This window comes from Pan paniscus, chromosome 16 (genome assembly GCF_029289425.2).
Source record: "Pan paniscus chromosome 16, NHGRI_mPanPan1-v2.0_pri, whole genome shotgun sequence".
Taxonomy (NCBI): Eukaryota; Metazoa; Chordata; class Mammalia; order Primates; family Hominidae; genus Pan; species Pan paniscus.
Window position 1 is genome coordinate 73,315,964 of NC_073265.2, and position 18,014 is coordinate 73,333,977.

At 44.2% G+C, this 18,014-nt stretch overlaps 1 protein-coding gene across 12 annotated transcripts in view; it reads left to right on the forward strand.

Moving 5' to 3' along the window:
* The window catches only part of CPEB1 (cytoplasmic polyadenylation element binding protein 1), a 104,493-nt gene that overhangs the window by 78,052 nt on the left and 8,427 nt on the right, over window positions 1-18,014 (forward strand). For 8 of the 12 annotated variants that reach the window (XM_034939320.3, XM_063596888.1, XM_063596887.1 and 5 more), the window contains 5 exons: window positions 11,692-11,918; window positions 13,556-13,808; window positions 15,687-15,800; window positions 16,121-16,210; window positions 17,061-17,197. In XM_034939320.3, coding sequence (XP_034795211.1) covers window positions 11,692-11,918; window positions 13,556-13,808; window positions 15,687-15,800; window positions 16,121-16,210; window positions 17,061-17,197 — 821 coding nt within the window. Of the gene's footprint in view, window positions 1-11,691; window positions 11,919-13,555; window positions 13,809-15,686; window positions 15,801-16,120; window positions 16,226-17,060; window positions 17,198-18,014 lie in introns of all 12 variants that reach the window. The other 4 variants (XM_055098885.2, XM_034939318.3, XM_034939316.4 and 1 more) reach the window with 1 other exon arrangement.

Sequence of the window (18,014 nt, forward strand, 5' to 3'; positions counted from 1 at the left end):
ATGCAGGTGTGCCCCACTGGGGGCTTGGAGAGCTTGGTCTGAAAGTTACTATGAAATTCAGCTATTAAAAGTAGCTTGGATCTAGTCATAATATCCACAGCTTCTCCACCACCTGAAAGGCCTGTGCTTGTAGCTGTTTGTCTCTGAAATAGAAATGGTTTTTCTTTTCCACTTTCCATCCCAAGCACTTTAGTGATAAATATTACATGATTTTGTGGACCAGGGAGGGACTGCAGCCTGAGCCTCAGAATTCATAAGGACCAGAACCAGAGTTGCCCCAGCAGTATGATCTGGCTGTGTAGGCAGGTTAGTGTGGGTATGTTTTCCTTTCTGAGGGTTGAGGACACACCCATCCCTAATCGTCATGTTGCCTTTGGTTTTGGAGCTGTGGTGACAGCCATTGCTCTTCTTTCCCTGGGCTCTGGGCCTTCTTGGAAAGCCCACATGAGGGTACTACCTCCTGGAGTAGGATGCAGCCCTCCCACCAGCCAGCTGCAGTGCCAGATCGTGTACCCTCACCAGCAATGCGGGAACATGCAGCCCACATTCCAGTGCCTACACTGCCTTTCCGTCTGAAAACCAGCCAGCTCAGTTGCTTCAGTGAGGGAGGAGGCTTTCAACAGCTCTGGGCATTTTCGGAGTTATCCTTGCAGATACCCTGTTACACTGTTGTCTCTGTGTAGAGACCAAGATGCAAGCTTATTCCTTGAGCTCTGTTTGGTGATATATTGCCCAAGGCAGCTATGGCATCACATCTGACCATCTTCTACCACTCTTAAGTAATGAGCAAGGTTGGAGATAGTAGGGCTGTTGGCTAAATTCATCTGGCAAACATCGAGCATTCGTTGTGTGCAGCACTGGAAGTACAACATTGATTAAGATAAAATTGTTACCTTTAAGAATCTCCGTGGCTATCAAAGGAAAACAAATGAGGAGGTATACCGAGTGCTGCATCTGCTATGATAGGGGCTTTCATTTTTTCCCCTAAGGATTTTCTTCATTGTAACAACCTTTCATTGGATTCTTAGCTTGAGGCTGGTACATGGATACCATTCTCCAGGGGCCAGAGTACTTCTGCTATCTAGATTTCCTTGGCCTCAGAGTCCTGCAAGAAGACCCTGGGATAGAGTCTGTTTTTGAGAATTGTACCTGCAAGGCCTGCATGGGCTTGGATGTAACACTTTGTGGGGTCCTTCTCTTCTAGACTGTGCCTACCCTGAGGCACCACCCCTTGATGGGGAGGAAGACTTTGGGGGCAAGATGAGTGTTATAAGTGCGTTTTTCTCATACCCCAGTGCTACCCTTTCTCATGTCCAGGGCTACCCTTGTCCTGCTTGCAATGTCTTAAGATCCGTAGTGGAACAGAAGGGCTGTGGAAACTGTCCTCAGTATCCTGGAATGGGGCATGGAGTGACTAATAACCACCATTTATCGACTAATTTTTGTGCTAAGTACATCACATGATTTTAATGCTTGTACAGATGAGGAAATAGGCTCATGGAGGTTACAAAGTGCCCAAAGTGACACAACTCCTGGAAGACTCAGAATTCTAACCCAGGTCTCTGGTTACAAAACTCATATGCTTCCTGTTACACCTGTGGTCCTGTTAGCAGAACTCTAACATATTGGGTGAGAAAACTTAAAGTAACCATATACTACTCTAGGGGCTATTCAGCTAGAGGTGATGTGCTCCCTTGATGAGATCTCTGAAGGTGAGGGCATATGGTAGACAGTTCCAGCCCCATCTTGATCCCTGAGTCTCAGCTTATCAGCTGTACCACCCACTGGATTTGTCTTCCTGCCTTCCCCCTTGCGACTCTTTTGTGTGCAGCATTATGCAGCAGAAGAGTGAGGTGACTGAGACTACTGTGGGGGACCTGGAAACAAGGACTCTCTTAATGATGCCTTGTACAGAAGCCCAGTGGGCAGACCAGATGTGCAGTCTAAGGATGCCAGATGGCATGTCTGTTTTTTCCCACTCCCCTTTAGAAGTCTCTTGAGGACTAACCTGTTCACACTCTGGTTTTCTTTTCTTTTTTTTTTTTTTTTGAGATGGAGTCTCACTCTGTCGACCAAGCTGGAGTACAGTGGTGCAATCTTGGCTCACTGCAACCGCTGCCTCCCGGGTTCAAGCAATCCTCTGCCTCAGCCTCCTGAGTAGCTGGGATTAGAGGTGCCCACCACCACACCGAGCTAATTTTTTTTTTTTTTTAAGTAGAGACGGGGTTTCGCCATCTTGGCCAGGCGGGTCTTGAACTCCTGACCTTGTGATCCACCCGCCTCGGGCTCCCAAAATGCTGGGATTACAGATGTGAGCCACCGTGCCTGGCCCACACTCTGGTTTTCTACCCTAACTGCTAATCAGTGAATGGAATGTTCCCTGTGCTGTGTCACTTGCAGGCTCCCCATTGATCTGCAGGCTAGATCAACCTAAGATGAGTGGGGAGTCTTAAGCAATTTTCATCTGAAGCATCTTCCAAACAACCATTCTGAGGCGACATTCAGAACGGGATTAGGTCTCTCTCATGTGGAACATGGACTTCCTCGGCCCAACCAGGTCTCTTGTAAATCTTCCTCAACTCCCAGTTCTCCAATACTGTATTCCCAGCAGTACAACAGTGCTTGGCTAATGGCTGTCTAATACATATTTTTTGAATGAATGATGAGTGCTGAGCCACTGTGTTTATCCTGGTTGTTTTTTAACTGCAGAGTTCAGACAAGGTCTCTCCCATCCTTCTGCCTCCTGCTTGTGTTGATTTAGCTGGATGGACAGATTCTTCAAAGATCAGTATCTTGGGCCCTGTAACTTCTAGGGGACGGTGATGTAATTATACAAAGTTTTCATCATACAGTGGAGCATGAGCTGTATTGTGGACTCAAGTAGTCTATTTGGGAAAGCTTTTAGTGCAGAGAGGAGGGAGAACCTGGGAAGCAGTGTGGCCAGGGAGGCCTCCTAGGTGAGAAAGAAGTTGAGGTGGTTAGTGACAGGGGCAGGATGTGTGCTGACCTTACAAGGGACATGAATATGTCTTTTCTACAGGTAATGGAACTTGCCTGATGATCAAGACTGGGAGTTATACTGGGGAGAAGGGCTGTGTTTGTCACTAACTTGAACTTGTGGGATCCACAGTCGGGGGGAAGTCCACACTCTGATTACCGCCACAGTAGAGATAGGGTATAGAGTTGCAGATTTGGGGTCACAGGCAGAGTGGTCTGTTTTCATACATGGAATGAATGCTACTCTCCCCCCTTCCTATTCCTTCAGAGAGATCCTGAGTAAGCAACCTAGAACCAAGGATGGTGATAGGGAAGAAGGGTTCCAGGTATACGGCCTTATATCACAGGCTAGAAATAATGGCTCCTGGTCTGGATTTTCCCCGTTAGATTTTTTTCCCCATTAGACTATTCCCATTAGATAACAAATATCTGACCATCATGTCTTGGGGCTAGTCTCTCCTTCAGCTAAGCTCAAGCTCAGATGGTCTTATAATGCAGGCATTCAGTGCCAGGCTCTTGTTGCCATTGCTAATGCTGCCATCACACTCCAGGTGCCTTTGTACTCTTGGGGAAGGCTTCCAAAAATTTGAACAGTGACTCAGCTGTAAAACCGACAGGAGCTAGCATAGAAGGGTGAAAGTAGAGAAAATTAACAATCAGTCTAAAAATATTACTGCTGATTTGGTCTCTTATACCCTCTGAGGTAGCATTAATGAACTGGAACCCTCTGCCAGGTCCTCTCCTCCCCATGACTTCCCTGAGAGATGTCTGTAGCTGATTTCCTGCCAGCATGTGAATGGGGATGGGTACGTCTGTTCTAGGAAGAGCACAATGTCTTACCCATTTTTAGAAGATAGGAATTTGCTGGACACTTGGACACCAGAGCTGGAGGCACTTGGTAAACCTCAGACTTTCCATGATCCCTTGTGTTCTGGAGGCCAGGAAAGAACAGAGCAAAGAGGTCAGGGCCTTGGCCGTTATTGGAGATTGACTCTAGGACTTCTCACCACCCCTCCCTCTCCTCTAATCCATCTAGGTTAATACTTGACATTTGGAATTATGAAGTTGTGTGCCCCATGATGGGGAGTGGACTTTGAGATGAGACACTGGCCTGCATTATAAGGGACCTGTCATTTCCACTGGATTTTAGTTTGTGTGGCTTAAAGAGAATGCCTTTCCAGTTAGGTATGCTCGTGGCTTTGAATATAAATGGGAACAGTCTAACGCTAGCTATTTTGCTCCTTTCCTTCTGATTCCCAGCTGGTGGAAATCGGTGCTGCGTACTCAGCAACCTTACATAGGGCAGGTATGGTCTCATGAGCTGGGAGCAAGACAGGTTTTCTTTCTTGAAATGAGGTCCCCCCACTTCCCTTTGTCTTTGCTGCTTTGCTGCTTTCTTTCCATTGTCTTTGCTGCTTTCCTTCCTTTGATCTGTAGACACTCAGAGAACTGCCTGGCCAGACCCTATAGAGGTACAATTAGGTCACTCTAGGGCATCTGACCATGGGTGGCAGTTTCCACAAAATTCACTTGTTCTGTGGGTTGAAGGAAATATCAAACCAGCTGGCAAGTTCTAGGCCTCTTGTCTTCTTGGTATCTTCTAGTCAAATTTACAGTATATCCCTTCTGATTTAATATTTGCAGGAAACTGATGCATGGAGATGCTGACATCCCACGTGTTAATTCTGGGGCACCCTGATCCTATTCTCTAGGATGGCATTGCCCCTTTCTGAGCCATCAATCCAAGTCCTTTCCCCGTTTTTCTATGTGGTTGGTATATAATTCAGTGAGACACTCTTTCTTGCTCCTGTACTTGAATGTAGGAGTGTATTGCAGTGGCCCTGAAGATCCCAGTAGAGTCTGGGGAGGGTTGATTAGGACAGAGTGATTTCCACCCTGCCCCTCCTCAAGCAGAGGAGCTTTCTTCAACCTTTTTCTCTTTGAAGAAATTGAGACTCAGGGAAGAAGTATTGTTGCAGATGTGATGCGGTGAGTCACTGGTTTTTAAACCTCTGTTTTGGCGATGGGCTGGGTAGGGATGAGTTAAGGTTTATTCCCCTAAATCTGTATTACACTCTAAGTCAACATTGTGTCCTTAGGCTGGGCGCAGTGGCTCACGCCTGTAATTCCAGCCCTTTGGGAGGCTGAGGCGGGTGGATCACAAGGTCAGGAGATCAAGACCATCCTGGCTAACACGGTGAAACCCCGTCTCTGCTAAAAACACACACACACAAAATTAGCCGGGTGTGGTGGCAGGTGCCTGTAGTCCCAGCTACTCGGGAGGCTGAGGCAGGAGAATGGCGTGAACCCGGGAGGCAGAGCTTGCAGTGAGCTGAGATCACGCCACCGCACTCCAGCCTGGGCAACAGAGCGAGACTCCGTCTCAAAAAAAAACAAAACAAAAAAACAAAAAAAACCATTGTATCCTTAAATTGAATATCCTTGATAGAAAAGGGTAGGGCCTTAGCGTACTGGCTCTATGGAATACGTACTCTCTGTCTTTCAGTAGAATTCAGCAGTCATTGTTCACCTGCTTTTTGCCAGATGTTGAGCTAGTTGCTATTGGAGTAGGGTGGTAAAGATTGGTCTTGGTATGCTTGGTTGAGAAGGCACAACTTTTTACACATGTGGGCCTGCAAATATCTATGCAGATTTTTTTGAGACTTTAAAAAGCATGTTTAAAAGAAGATTATTTCTTCTAATAGAGACTCCAAAAGTACTCAATTACTATCTTATCCTCTGGGATCCTAGTTCCTATTACTTGTGCTTGATTTCCCTCTGCTGATTAGATAAGTTACCTTGAAAGAGGCAAAGAAAGCCAAATGGGAATTGACTTGTTTTTCTTCCTGTCATTAAAAAAAAAATGGAAATAATTTCAAATTTATAGAAGTTATACAAATAAAATTATACAAAGAATATTTGTAATCCTTTTTATCCAGAACCTCCTATTGTTCGTGTTCATTTTACCCCATTTGCTTTATCATTTGCACATTCTCTCTCCATGTATCAATACGTAATTGTTTTCTGAATCATTAAGAGGAGAGATAATTGGCCCAGGCACGGAGGCTCACACCTGTGATCTGAGTACTTTGGGAGGCTGAGGCAGGAGGATTGCTTGAGCCCAGGAGTTCGAGACCAGCCTGGGCAACAGAGTGAGATCCTGCCTCTACCAAAAAAAAAAAAAAAAATTAGTCAGACATGGTGGCATGCCGCTAGCTACTTTGGAGGCTGAGGTGGGAGGTTGAGACTGCAGTGAGCTGTAATTGTGCGCCTGCGCTCTAGCCTGGGTTACAGAGGGAGAACCTTGCTCAAAAAAAAAAAAAAAAAAAAAAAAAAGAATAGAGATGATCTTACAAACATTCATATGTAACAAAACAGTTAACTTTAGTCAATTTAAAGTTGATAACACTACTTTGATTAAACTGTCATTCATATTCCAGTTTTGTCAAGTGACCCAGTAATGTCCTTAAATCCTTAATAACATTTTTCTCTTTCTGCTCTAAGTAGGCCCTTGCTCCTTTTGGTTTTGCTCCGTGTGAGCTTACAAAGTCCCTTGGGTTGTCTTGAATGTTTTTCACAGTGATCAGCTTGTTCTAGCCATCACTTTTCCTGAAACTATGATAATCCTTACCATTCTTTTTTTATATTCTTATTTGTTCATGGTTACTGTGTCTGTCTTGCCTCTCTGTGTTGTCCTCCACTCCCACCCAGTGTTTTCAGAGAGAAGGAACTCTTAAGTAAATGTCCTATATAGTCTGATGCCTTTTTTTTTTCTCTTAGGTATTTACCATTTTAGTGTGAGAACTGTATTTAAATTATAACCTCCAGTCTTTTTTTTTTTTGAGACAGGATTTTGCCCTGTTGCCCAGTCTGGAGTGCAGTGGCACGATCATGGCCCACTGCAGCCTCAACCTCTTAGGCTCAAGTGATCCTCCTGCCTCAGCCTCCTGAGTAACTGGGACTATCAGTGCATGCCATAATGCCTGGCTGATTTATTTTTTTTAGAGACAGGCCTTGCTATGTTGTCCAGGGTGGTCTTGAACTCCTGGTCTCAAGCAGTCCTCCTGCCTCAGTCCCCCAAGGTGCTGGTATTACAGGCGTGAACCACTGCACTTGGCCATAACCTCCAGTCTTTAAGTCAGAGGAAATAATTATATATGAAAGATGTTTGGGTATGATAAGGCAATTGATTAGGAATTTGAAGTAGCAAGCCTCGGGTTTGTATGGATCAGTGCTTCTAAAACTTAATGTGTATACACATCTCCTGGGGATCTTTTAAAAATGCAGATTCTGATTCAGGTCTGGGGTGGGACCCAAAGTGCATTTTTAATGAGTTCCTGTAGTGGCAAGGCCCTAGATAGATTGAAGACCCAAATACTCTAGGTCCTAAAGCAGGGACTTCTGGTAGGGAAGATCAGTAGTCTGTAGTTGATGGTCTTAAAGGATTCAGACAAAGGAAAAGTGCTGAGGAATGTGAAGACAAACAGATGTGAAGTCCTAAAGATTAAAAAAAAAAAAAAAAAAAGTAGCTAGTGAATGGTACTTGGAGTGGGAAAGAATCCAGTCTCTGTCACTCATTAGCTGTTACTTTTACAAACTGACTGCCCCAAGTCTTGGTTTCCTTTTGTTAAGATGCAGTAGTAACAGCCACTTCTTAGGATTTGGTGAAGACTGTTTACCTAAAGTGCTTCTAACACAGTGTTTGACATGTGCTAGACGTTCAGTAAGTTGTTAGAAGCTTAACTGAACCTGGTCCAGATTGCGGAACAGATGAATGACCATGAACTGTGAGCACTTAACGAAGTAGAGTTCGTTAGTGACCAACGTGGGTTTTCATGCCATTTTCTACTTAGGTTTATTGCCAGATTAGAGGATCACTACAGAGATAATTCCTAGCTTTGTACAGGAATTTGACAAAGCCTCAAGATACCTTTGTAGGCACAGTAGAGAACTTTCAAGTTAGCGGAGGTAGATGGGTTTGTGGCTGGTAAAACAGGTGTACCAACACAATAGTGAATACAAATGATGTGAATGAGGAAAGGGGTCTGTAGTGCTTACCATGTTGCTTTTTTGACTCTTTCCAAAATACCTTTTAAAAAAAACCTTGGGTGAGGACAGTTACCAGAGCCCATACTTGCCATCTTTGGTGTTTTCAGATACAAGCCTTTGGGGCAGCATCCCCTCTTGAGTATTTTTTCTGGCGTTCTGCTTTATGCTGTTTCTCCCTTGACAACTCTCAGAGCTCTCTGCTGTGCCACTTGAAACTCCCCTTTTCCAGGGTTAACAAACTGGCTTTCTTCTTTTTACTGGTGAATGCTCCCCCCATCTTCTGCTTTAGCTGAAGACTTTTCCTTTAAGATGCTGCTATGCCAAGTAGAGCCTACTCATTGTCCCAGGTCTCTGAAAATCTCATTGTTTAACTCCAGGCCCAGTTATCACCATCGGTCTTTTTAGTGTCCACATGAATGACTTATCTAATATTTCAGACTTCTCACATTCTGAGTCAGCCACCTCTACCATACTCTGGACCTTGCCATCCTCAGAGCTCTTAATCTTCAATGTCCCACCTCTTCGTGTTTATATTGTCTGCCACCCTCATTCCTCTTATAGCTATCAGCCTATTGAAATCACTGGTTTTCCATTTATTTGCTCCTAATTTATTGACTTTGTTCTGTCTTTAGCCTATAATGCACGACCCATTCTTCATTTCCTTTGTTGCTGTTATCATCAATTCTGTTGTCACATTTATTCCTTCATACCCCCTTGGGGGAACAAAATCATAGCTCTGTATGGCTCCAAATGTCCATCCAGGTATCTGAGCTCTGCTGGAGAAAATCCTTTAAGTCCAACTTAGTTTTCCTCTTTGCTGGACACTGGTTCCTACTGGTACTTTTCCTTAGTTTCCCTGGTCAGCCTTCTTTGCTATCCACACAACAGCTCTGCAGATCCCCTTTTCCATGTCTCTCAGTTACCCTTAAGATAAAATCAAGCTGGGTGCAGTGGCTCATGCCTGTAATCCTAGGACTTTGTGAGGCTGAGGTAAGAGGATTGCTTGAGCTCAGGAGTTCGAGACCAGCCTGGGCAACATAGATGCTACCTCTACTAAAAATTTTTTTTAAATCAGGCAGATGTGGTAGATACCACATGCCTGTAGTCCCAGCTGTTCTAGAGGCTGAGGTGGGAAGATCGCTTGAGCCCGGGAAGATTGAGGTTGAAGTGAGCCACTGCACTCCAGCCTGGGCAACAGAACTAGGCCCTGTCTCAAAAAAAAAAAAAAAAAAAACAAATGACAATAAGATAAAAACTATTTAACCTAGTTGTCAGGGTTCTTTGTGATTTGAATTGTTACCTCATTGTTCATTACCCTAACTTGTTTTTGTGAAATGTGGAAAAGGATGAGGCCCTCCAGGGCATCGGTACCACTTTTAAGACCAATGCATGTGATCTGTTGATTTTTCACAGTGCCTCTTTGCCAGGCTTTGCAGCATTAGGGTGGAACCTTGAATAAAATCTTCACATATTCTGCCTTCTCAGGGCATGGACTCTACAGGCTTTGATTTTGGATTTCTATCAGGCAGGAGTTTGTCAAGGAACTTTTTTTTTTCAGAGTCTTGCTCTATCGCCCAGGCTGGAGTGTAGTGGCGCAATCTCGGCTCACTGCAACTTCTGCCTCCTGGGTTCAGGCAATTCTTGTGCCTCAGCTTCCCGAGTAGCTGGGATTACAGGCGTGCACTTTCACGCTTGGCTAATTTTTGTATTTTCAGTAGAGACGGGGTTTTGCCATGTTAGGCAGGCTGGTTTCAAACTCCTGACCTCAGGTGATCTACCTGTCTCAACCTCCCAAAGTGCTGGGATTACAGGCGTGAGCCACCACACCCGACCAAAGGATTATTTGAGAAGTTTGTCAGGGATTATTTCTGATGGTTATCAATCCAAGCATTTTGAGACACTTAGTTTTAGCATACAGTTAAATGTTAGAGCTTTGAAAACTGCTTCAAAAGGCAATTTCAAAGTTAGGAATGTTTCCTTGAAAAACAAAATGCTAAACTAACTCCTTGCTGGATGTGCTGTGGCTCCACCCCACCCACATCCCACAACATACATACATATTAGACTGGCTAGATATAAAAAGATTGATCAAACCAGGTGTTGGCCAGGTTGTAGAGGGACTGAAACTCTCATCACTGCCGGTGGGAATGTAAAATGGTATAGTTCCATCTACTTGGAAAACAGTATTATGACAGTCTCTTTAAAAATTAAAGCTATTTTTACTACAAAATAATAACTAGATAAATAGATATATCTACAGTTTCCCCTGTGTTAAATGTTAAGGATACACCTACCATGTCTTATCCAAAAGGGGAGGTCATATACCTAAAGGAGCGTGGGCTGGTCTGGTCCCATATTAACAGATGTTTGGGATCTTGTGTATATGTTCCATCAATGGCATGTGTGTCTGGTACCCTGAAAGCATGCACTGATTTTGATTTCAGTCTTGAGGGGTTTATTCCTGCTTCTTGGGACTCCAGCTCCAGACAAGCATTCAAACTGACTTAGAGGCCTGGGAGGAAACCAGCTCTGGGTGACCTGTGTTTCATTTCATTGCTAGTCAGGGCTGAAGTGGGGCCAATCACAGCCAGTTATTCAGCACTTACACGTATTATTTTGGTTTTACCTCAGCCATTTTGAGGTGAATGTTCTCATTCTTCAGATGAAAAAAAAAAAAACTTCAAATTAAGGCTTCTTTCCTAGATTTAGCACACCCATAGCTCCATGGCAAAGCCCTCTTATTCCTTATTCTCATAGATAGAGGGTGTGCTTTGCTTAGGTTCCCCCAGGCCAAGTGTGGAAAACGTTGCTCTTTTTTTGTTTCCTATTTAAATATTTATTGTGTGCTGGGTGCTACTGTGCTGAGCTCTTTCCATCTGGTATCTAATTATTGAGCTGTCCTAACAATGTCATGAAATAGTTGATACTCCACCCTAAATGCCAGTGAGAAAACAGAGGGTCAGAGAAGCTAAGTGAGCTTCCCAGAGCTCACAGACATATACAAGAGGTGTCAGACACAGGGTTTCATCCTAAGTTTAAGTCAAAGAATGGGCTTAACCATGTCATTCTGCTTCCATCCTAAACATTTCAAGTTCAGGGGTACATTGAAGAGAATCTGTATATGCTAGAAGTTTGCATAAGTGAACCTCTCACATGAGGTGGTATGCTTATGCTATACCAGATTTCTGGGGTGTGGCCTGAAATTCTATATTATAGCATTAGAAAGGTGAGAATTCTTCTAATAAACAAATCGTCAGGCAGTAAAGATGAAGTATGGTTTGGGATTTCTAAGTGTGCTGTAGGTGTATCCAGGCATTAATAGCAGCTGTGACCAGGGTCCCCAGTGACAGTTTCCCAAGTAATGGCATTGACCTTTTAAGCCTGGGTAGCAGAACCCAGCAGTTTTGCTGCTATTGTAACAGCAGGAACTCTGGTCTTCAGTCAGCTTGTAACTTCCTCTAACAGGGCCCTTGCGGCCAGGTCTCAGAGCTGGATATATATCTGTTCATTATATTGTGTTTTGCTGGCACGCTTTTAGTTGTCTTGCCTTTGGTATCTCTTGTTGGGTGGCTGTAGGAGAAGAAAGAGGCTGTTGGCTGCAAAGAAAACTAAGAGGTCATGAGGTTTCCTTTTTTGTCCTCCTAGTACTGAGCATGCTCCATAACCCACTGGGAAATGTCCTAGGAAAACCCCCCTTGAGCTTCCTGCCTCTGGATCCCCTTGGGTCTGACTTGGTGGACAAGTTTCCAGCACCCCCAGTTAGAGGATCACGCCTGGACACCCGGCCCATCCTGGACTCTCGATCTAGCAGCCCCTCTGACTCAGACACCAGTGGCTTCAGCTCTGGATCAGATCATCTCTCAGATTTGATTGTATGTAACTCATTTGGGAAAGGGGAGTTGTGGGTGGAGTTGCCTGTGTGTGTCCAAGGGGAAGGAGGGTACAATATCTATGGGATGCCTGTCCCCTGGAATGCAGGCTGGGAGATGGGATGAGGGGAGGAGTGGAGATCATTGTGGACATTTGTAGAGTTCTCATCCTTAACAGGATAGAGGATGCTTTGAAGACCCATTGAGCAATACATTGCAGGACCTGAGCTCAGGACTCTCATTTTACTAGCTACTCCAAGAGTACTGGAAAACACTTAATTTCAAAAGTAAACGTGAGGGCCCTGGCAGTGTTCTGTTTCTTTACCTACACGGGGTGCTTTCTTTAGCCCTTAAACAGTGTCATTTATGTACTTTGATGTATGATATCTCACAATTAAGTAATAACGTAAAAAATTTTTAAGTAGTAATTAGCAGAGATAGGATTTTAATCCAGATCTGACTGTAGCTCCTGTATTTTTTCCACTGACCCGTGTCAGCTTTCAATTCATGCCATGATGAATCTATGAAACGTTGCCTCAGTTAATTTTTGCATTTCACGTTCCTTATCTACAGCCATGTATGATGCGTGTGGTCTTCATGCTAAGTGGAGTTGGCAAATGAATTAGAATAGGTAGGGGATATTATAGATAGATTAGTACAGATAATATAGATAGGAGATAGTAGAAGTAAATACAGGTGGGATTGGCAGTGAGAAATTACCCCAAAATAAGAATACAGTTTCAGATGCTTTATAAGCATTTTTGTGGCCAAATCTCCCGAGCTGAATGTGCAGTGAATAGAATTACTTATTTTACCACCTTCTTCTCTTCCCCATACCCAGGACTGGCAACTTTGGTTGTGATCGCCTGTCAGCCTGTCCTAGAATATGGAAGTTGGCGATGGTGTTCTCACTGACCATTGGTTTTATCTGTTAAGGCTGCATTTCTAAAAGGGCAGTCACATGCGGGTCTCTTTGCTTCTCTGGGCTGCAGTTACCTCTTCTGTAAAATGGGGTCAGATACAGTGCTGGTAGTTCTGTCTATATTACTTAGATTGGACTCAGTCTTGGAAATTTATCTCATGACTGATTAATATTTGGGGATTTTAAAATATTCTGTCAACGAGTTATTTTGATAATGTATCATTTCACACACGTAAATTAGAATTTAAAGGTTTGACACAGCTTATGGTGTTCTGATACATTTATGATACAATGCAGAGCTCTCATAGATAGCATTTTTGGCATTCGGCTTTCTAGGAATCTGACCAAAGAAAACACAAAATATGAAGAAGCTACATCTTAATTTTTATTTATGGTTCTGAAAACTTGGAAAGTATATATATAACAGGAAGAGTATGGGTCAGTGAGATGCACCTTGTTCCCTAAATAGAATATGATAAATGCATTTTAAATGGTTATAAAGACTGGCAATATGGAAAAGTTGAATGAGGAGAGAAGGAGCATTTGTTTAAATTATAGTATAACTAGAACTAATCAAAATTGCTCAGGAAGAAAGTCTAAAAGAATATATGTCAAATGCTAAATGTCTATTGGATGTTTTTAATAATTTCTATAATGTGATTATTACTTTATAACAAAACTAGCCTTTAAAACTCTGTCTTCCTTTTTCCTCCCCTAGTCAAGCCTTCGCATTTCTCCACCTCTGCCCTTCCTGTCTCTGTCAGGGGGTGGTCCCAGAGACCCTTTAAAGATGGGGGTAGGGTCTCGGATGGACCAAGAGCAAGCTGCTCTTGCTGCAGTCACTCCCTCCCCAACCAGTGCTTCAAAGAGATGGCCAGGAGCTTCTGTGTGGCCATCCTGGGACCTCCTCGAAACTCCCAAAGACCCCTTCAGCATAGAGAGAGAGGCCAGGCTGCACCGACAAGCTGCAGGTGAGTGTGCCGTAAGCATGTGTGAGGCCTGAGGCCTCATTTTGGGAGCAGAGAGGAAGTGACCTTAGTTCACACACTTGTGAACTGTCTAGAGGAGGCTTGGTTGCATGGTGAAGTCTCCATATCTGCAAAGAATTATCTTTCTGTGGAGTAAATACTAATGGGAACAGACTCAGGAACTTCTTGAGGCTGAGTGGAGAGGAAAGAGGCAGGTTATCTGGCACACGCATGTGCCACAGCACAAGGAGCTGGCTCCATCTCTCACTTGTGCCGTTCCGTGGAGACTGGCTGTGTGCTGCTCTTGCTTTTACTTTTTCCACGGGTGGATGTCCTCAAGAGAAACTCTGGAAGGGATGCCCAGAATTTTGTCTACCCTCCCCACATTCTAATTCAAAGACCATCAGACACAACTCATGCTGGAGCTTTCTTCCCTGAGGCTTTCTGATCGGTATACTCAGGGATGCACTGGGGAAGGAGGGGTCCATTTGTCAACCTCTAAGGTAAGGAATGTCACCAGATGTCCTGGTCTCTTAGGAATCCTTAAGGTTCTGACATTTAAATTTAATCTTAGGCTGGCCTGGGTGGCTCAGCACTTAAGCAGAGGCAGCAGGATGGCTTGAGCCGAGGAGTTGCCCAGCCTGGGAAACATAGCAAGACCCCATCTCTATATATTTTAAAAGGTTTAAAAAATAAATTATCCTAAATATGTATTAAATATGTTTTTCATCTTTGTCTAGTACTGCTTCAGGGAGATATTCATTAACCACTGGCTCTTCAGAGGTCCTGAATTTGATGACTAAGTTAGTGTTAGTTTCTGCATTCCATTTGTTTCCATAGGCTTCAGTGTGTCTGTTTGCTCACAGAGTTGGGCTGGATCTCATTCTCCTCTGATAGTGCTGTGCCCTGTTCACCTAATGATTTTGGCAACCCATCTTTGTACTTTCTCTGGTGCCATTGTTTTCCTGTGAAATGACATTACCATGCTTTTGGATGAGACCATTATATTCTGTTTTTGTCGTAAAAGATTGCTGACATTGCCCAGTTTCTTGCTGTAGCAACACGTTGGGCCTATTCCTTTTAGGAAATATCCTTCCACATCTTTGTCCTGAATGAAAATGATAGTTCCTTTCATTGGCTGTCTGCCTCTCTGCTGAAAGAGGAGGGTGAAATAAATGGGCAAGAACTAGCTAGTCCTCACTAAGGTCAGTCTCTGATTTGGAAAGGTACAAACAGTGGGGACAGGATTGAAGACTGATTCATTACGTTACCATGCTGGCATCAAGGAAGGCCCATTGTCTATTTGGGTGCTATAAAGATGAGTCTGGCTTGGAACAGTTGTGACATTCTTGTCTTACTGGGTTGCCAGTGCTGGTTTTTATTGGCAGTGTCCTAACTTCTGTGATTCATGAGTTCAGAGCCAAGACAAGGAAACAGAATAGAATGTTTCTCATTTGAACATTGGGGAGAAGGCCCATTTGTACCAGTAAGCCTGCAAGATGTTGTATTGCTCTGTTTATTTTCAAGTAATTATGAATTAGTACTGTAAGCAATAACAGGATAAAACTGCTTTGTGGTTAGCATATTAGTTGAATGTTTGAAAATAACATGGGGTGTAAATTTTTACCCTACACATCTGGTTTGGTATTCCTTTCAATTTTAGTGGGGACAGAATTAGCAAAGTAGGATTATCATACTTGACTGAGTGGATTGGTGAGACATAGATTTCTTGCTTTTCAGAATAATCATGGATATTCTCTCAGGCATCTGGGCAAGGATTGTGGCCAGTCAGGTTCTTACTGGACAAGTTCACCCCAGGGAAGAGTGTGGCTTTGTTGATTCTCTAACCTCCCCTGTTTATCTCTTTGCCATCTACCAAAGCTGTGAATGAAGCCACCTGTACCTGGAGTGGCCAGCTTCCTCCCCGGAACTATAAGAACCCCATCTACTCTTGCAAGGTGTTTCTAGGAGGTGTTCCTTGGGATATTACAGAAGGTGAGCTGTCTCTAAGACCTGCTTTAAGAGTTGAAGGGTGGGGCATGTCTTTCAGGAGCATGAAACTTGGAATTGAGGCCAGGGGCTGAATGCCCTGCCTGAGCTCAGGGTATTACATGAGTGTCTGAGGGGAGAGGTGCATTTCATAGACCCCCATAGTGCTCCTATGTCGGGAGCTTACACCGGAGATCAGCATTCGTTTCTGAGTTGTTTGTCAGTGGGGATGAGCCAGGGAGGAGAATGCTGGTGATTCTGTGTTTGTGTCTTTACTGGGAAAGATGGTTCCTCAGCTTCTGCCATTCTTTTCTGTCTCTTTGCAGCTGGATTAGTTAACACCTTCCGTGTTTTTGGCTCTTTGAGTGTGGAGTGGCCTGGTAAGGATGGCAAGCATCCCCGGTGTCCTCCCAAAGGTAATATGCCTAAAGGTAATAAAGACATGGTAGGAGCTTTTTTTTCCCTTCCCTAGTACATAACTGCACCTAGGGGTGCTGGGATGTCACAGCTGCATGTTGGTAACATGGTGGGCACTCCAGGGCACAGACCTGCCATCTGTCAGCACTTTCTCTTCAACCTAACATGTCCCTCTGTTTCTTCTGAGCTAATGTTCCATCTGTCCAGACTTACACAGCAGTGGGAGTTGCCTCTGAAACCCCTTCCTTGTACACTTCTCTCTAAACCTGAACCCAAGCAGCACCTTTCCTCTCAAAATAAGGCGTTTGAAAAGCTTTCCCTTGCCGGCCTGTCCTGCCCAGTTACGTTGTTGCCTGACCTAATTCTGAAGTCCCTTTGGAGTTGGCAGGAATGAGGACCAAGCATCTGATTCCTCACTGGTCTGAAATGAGATCCCTTCCCTGTAGAAAGGAGCAGGTGCTATTTTCACCCTGCCCCATCTTCATTGAACTGAACTAATGGTTTAAGTAGGTGTTTAAAGCAATACCTGCCATCCTTCCTGCCCCCAGGAAAGCCTGGCTCTGCTGACCTGAACATGCTCTGTGTTCTTGCATAGAGAGCTGTGGTAATGGTGGGATCCTCTGTCTCAGCTTGCCAGTCCTTTCCTTCACCAGGGTGGGAGGGAGGCCCACAACCCAGGGCATCTGCATAGCAAATGCTTCCACTCAACAAGACTTTTCAGGAGTAAAACAAAAATGTATCTTATACACAAGACCTTCTTTCTTGGAAGAAACGCCCTGCTGCAAAGCCAAGGCTGAGGAGTGGCCACCTAAGGGATATTAATGCGATTTTTCCTCTCATTGGGAATAGGGTATGTGTATCTGGTCTTCGAACTAGAGAAGTCTGTCCGATCCTTGCTTCAGGCTTGCTCTCATGACCCGCTGAGCCCAGATGGCCTGAGTGAATATTATTTCAAGATGTCCAGCCGAAGGATGCGCTGCAAGGAGGTGAGTTAGCGTGATGTCCTTTCTGGATCGAGGGTCTTGGAATATTGAGGCACTGGATTTTCTTGTGGTAGGTGGATAGGCAGGCTGCAGGCAAGGAGTATTCCTGCTGAGGCAAGAAGGCTCTTCTTGTCCCACAATAAAATAGCAGTATCCTCTCAATTACATTAAAAAAAAAAAAAAGCAACCTTTGGGACTTAATGGGGTGTGTGCATGCACACATGCGCATGCCTGCTCATGGTAATCAAATGGTCTGCCCGTCTTTATTCTGCTCTTCTTTCTTGTAGCCAACACTTTGGTTTCAAACCTCTTGTCTTAGAAATGAAATTGAGAACAGCAAACTTCTCTACTTGGACTTAACTGATAAACCTACAGCTGTTTTTCCCTGGTCCTGCCCTTCCTGTGCCTTGTGACCTCCCAGTCTGTGGGGGTGAATTCCTCTTTAGCCCACACCCACCTGTGGGTCACTTCTTCATTCTTATTCAGGGCTTTATTTAGTTTTGTGGGGTTTCCCCACAAGATTCTCTCTTCCTACGCTTTTTCTAATATCAGCCTTATGTATCCTTGGCAGCATGGGTCTCTAACGAGTTTATCTCACCTGGGGATCTCATTGCACATTCTTGGGCCTTATCCCAGACTTACTGAATCACTCTGGGTGGAATTTAGGAATCTCCAACTGAATAAAGATCCCCAGGTGGTTCTAGTGGGTAGTGTTTGAGAACCACTTGTCAAAGCAAGTTTTGAGCTCAGGAATCAGTGCGGTGGTAAAATCGGATTTGAGAGCACACAACTTTTGTGACATTGGACTAGATATTTAATA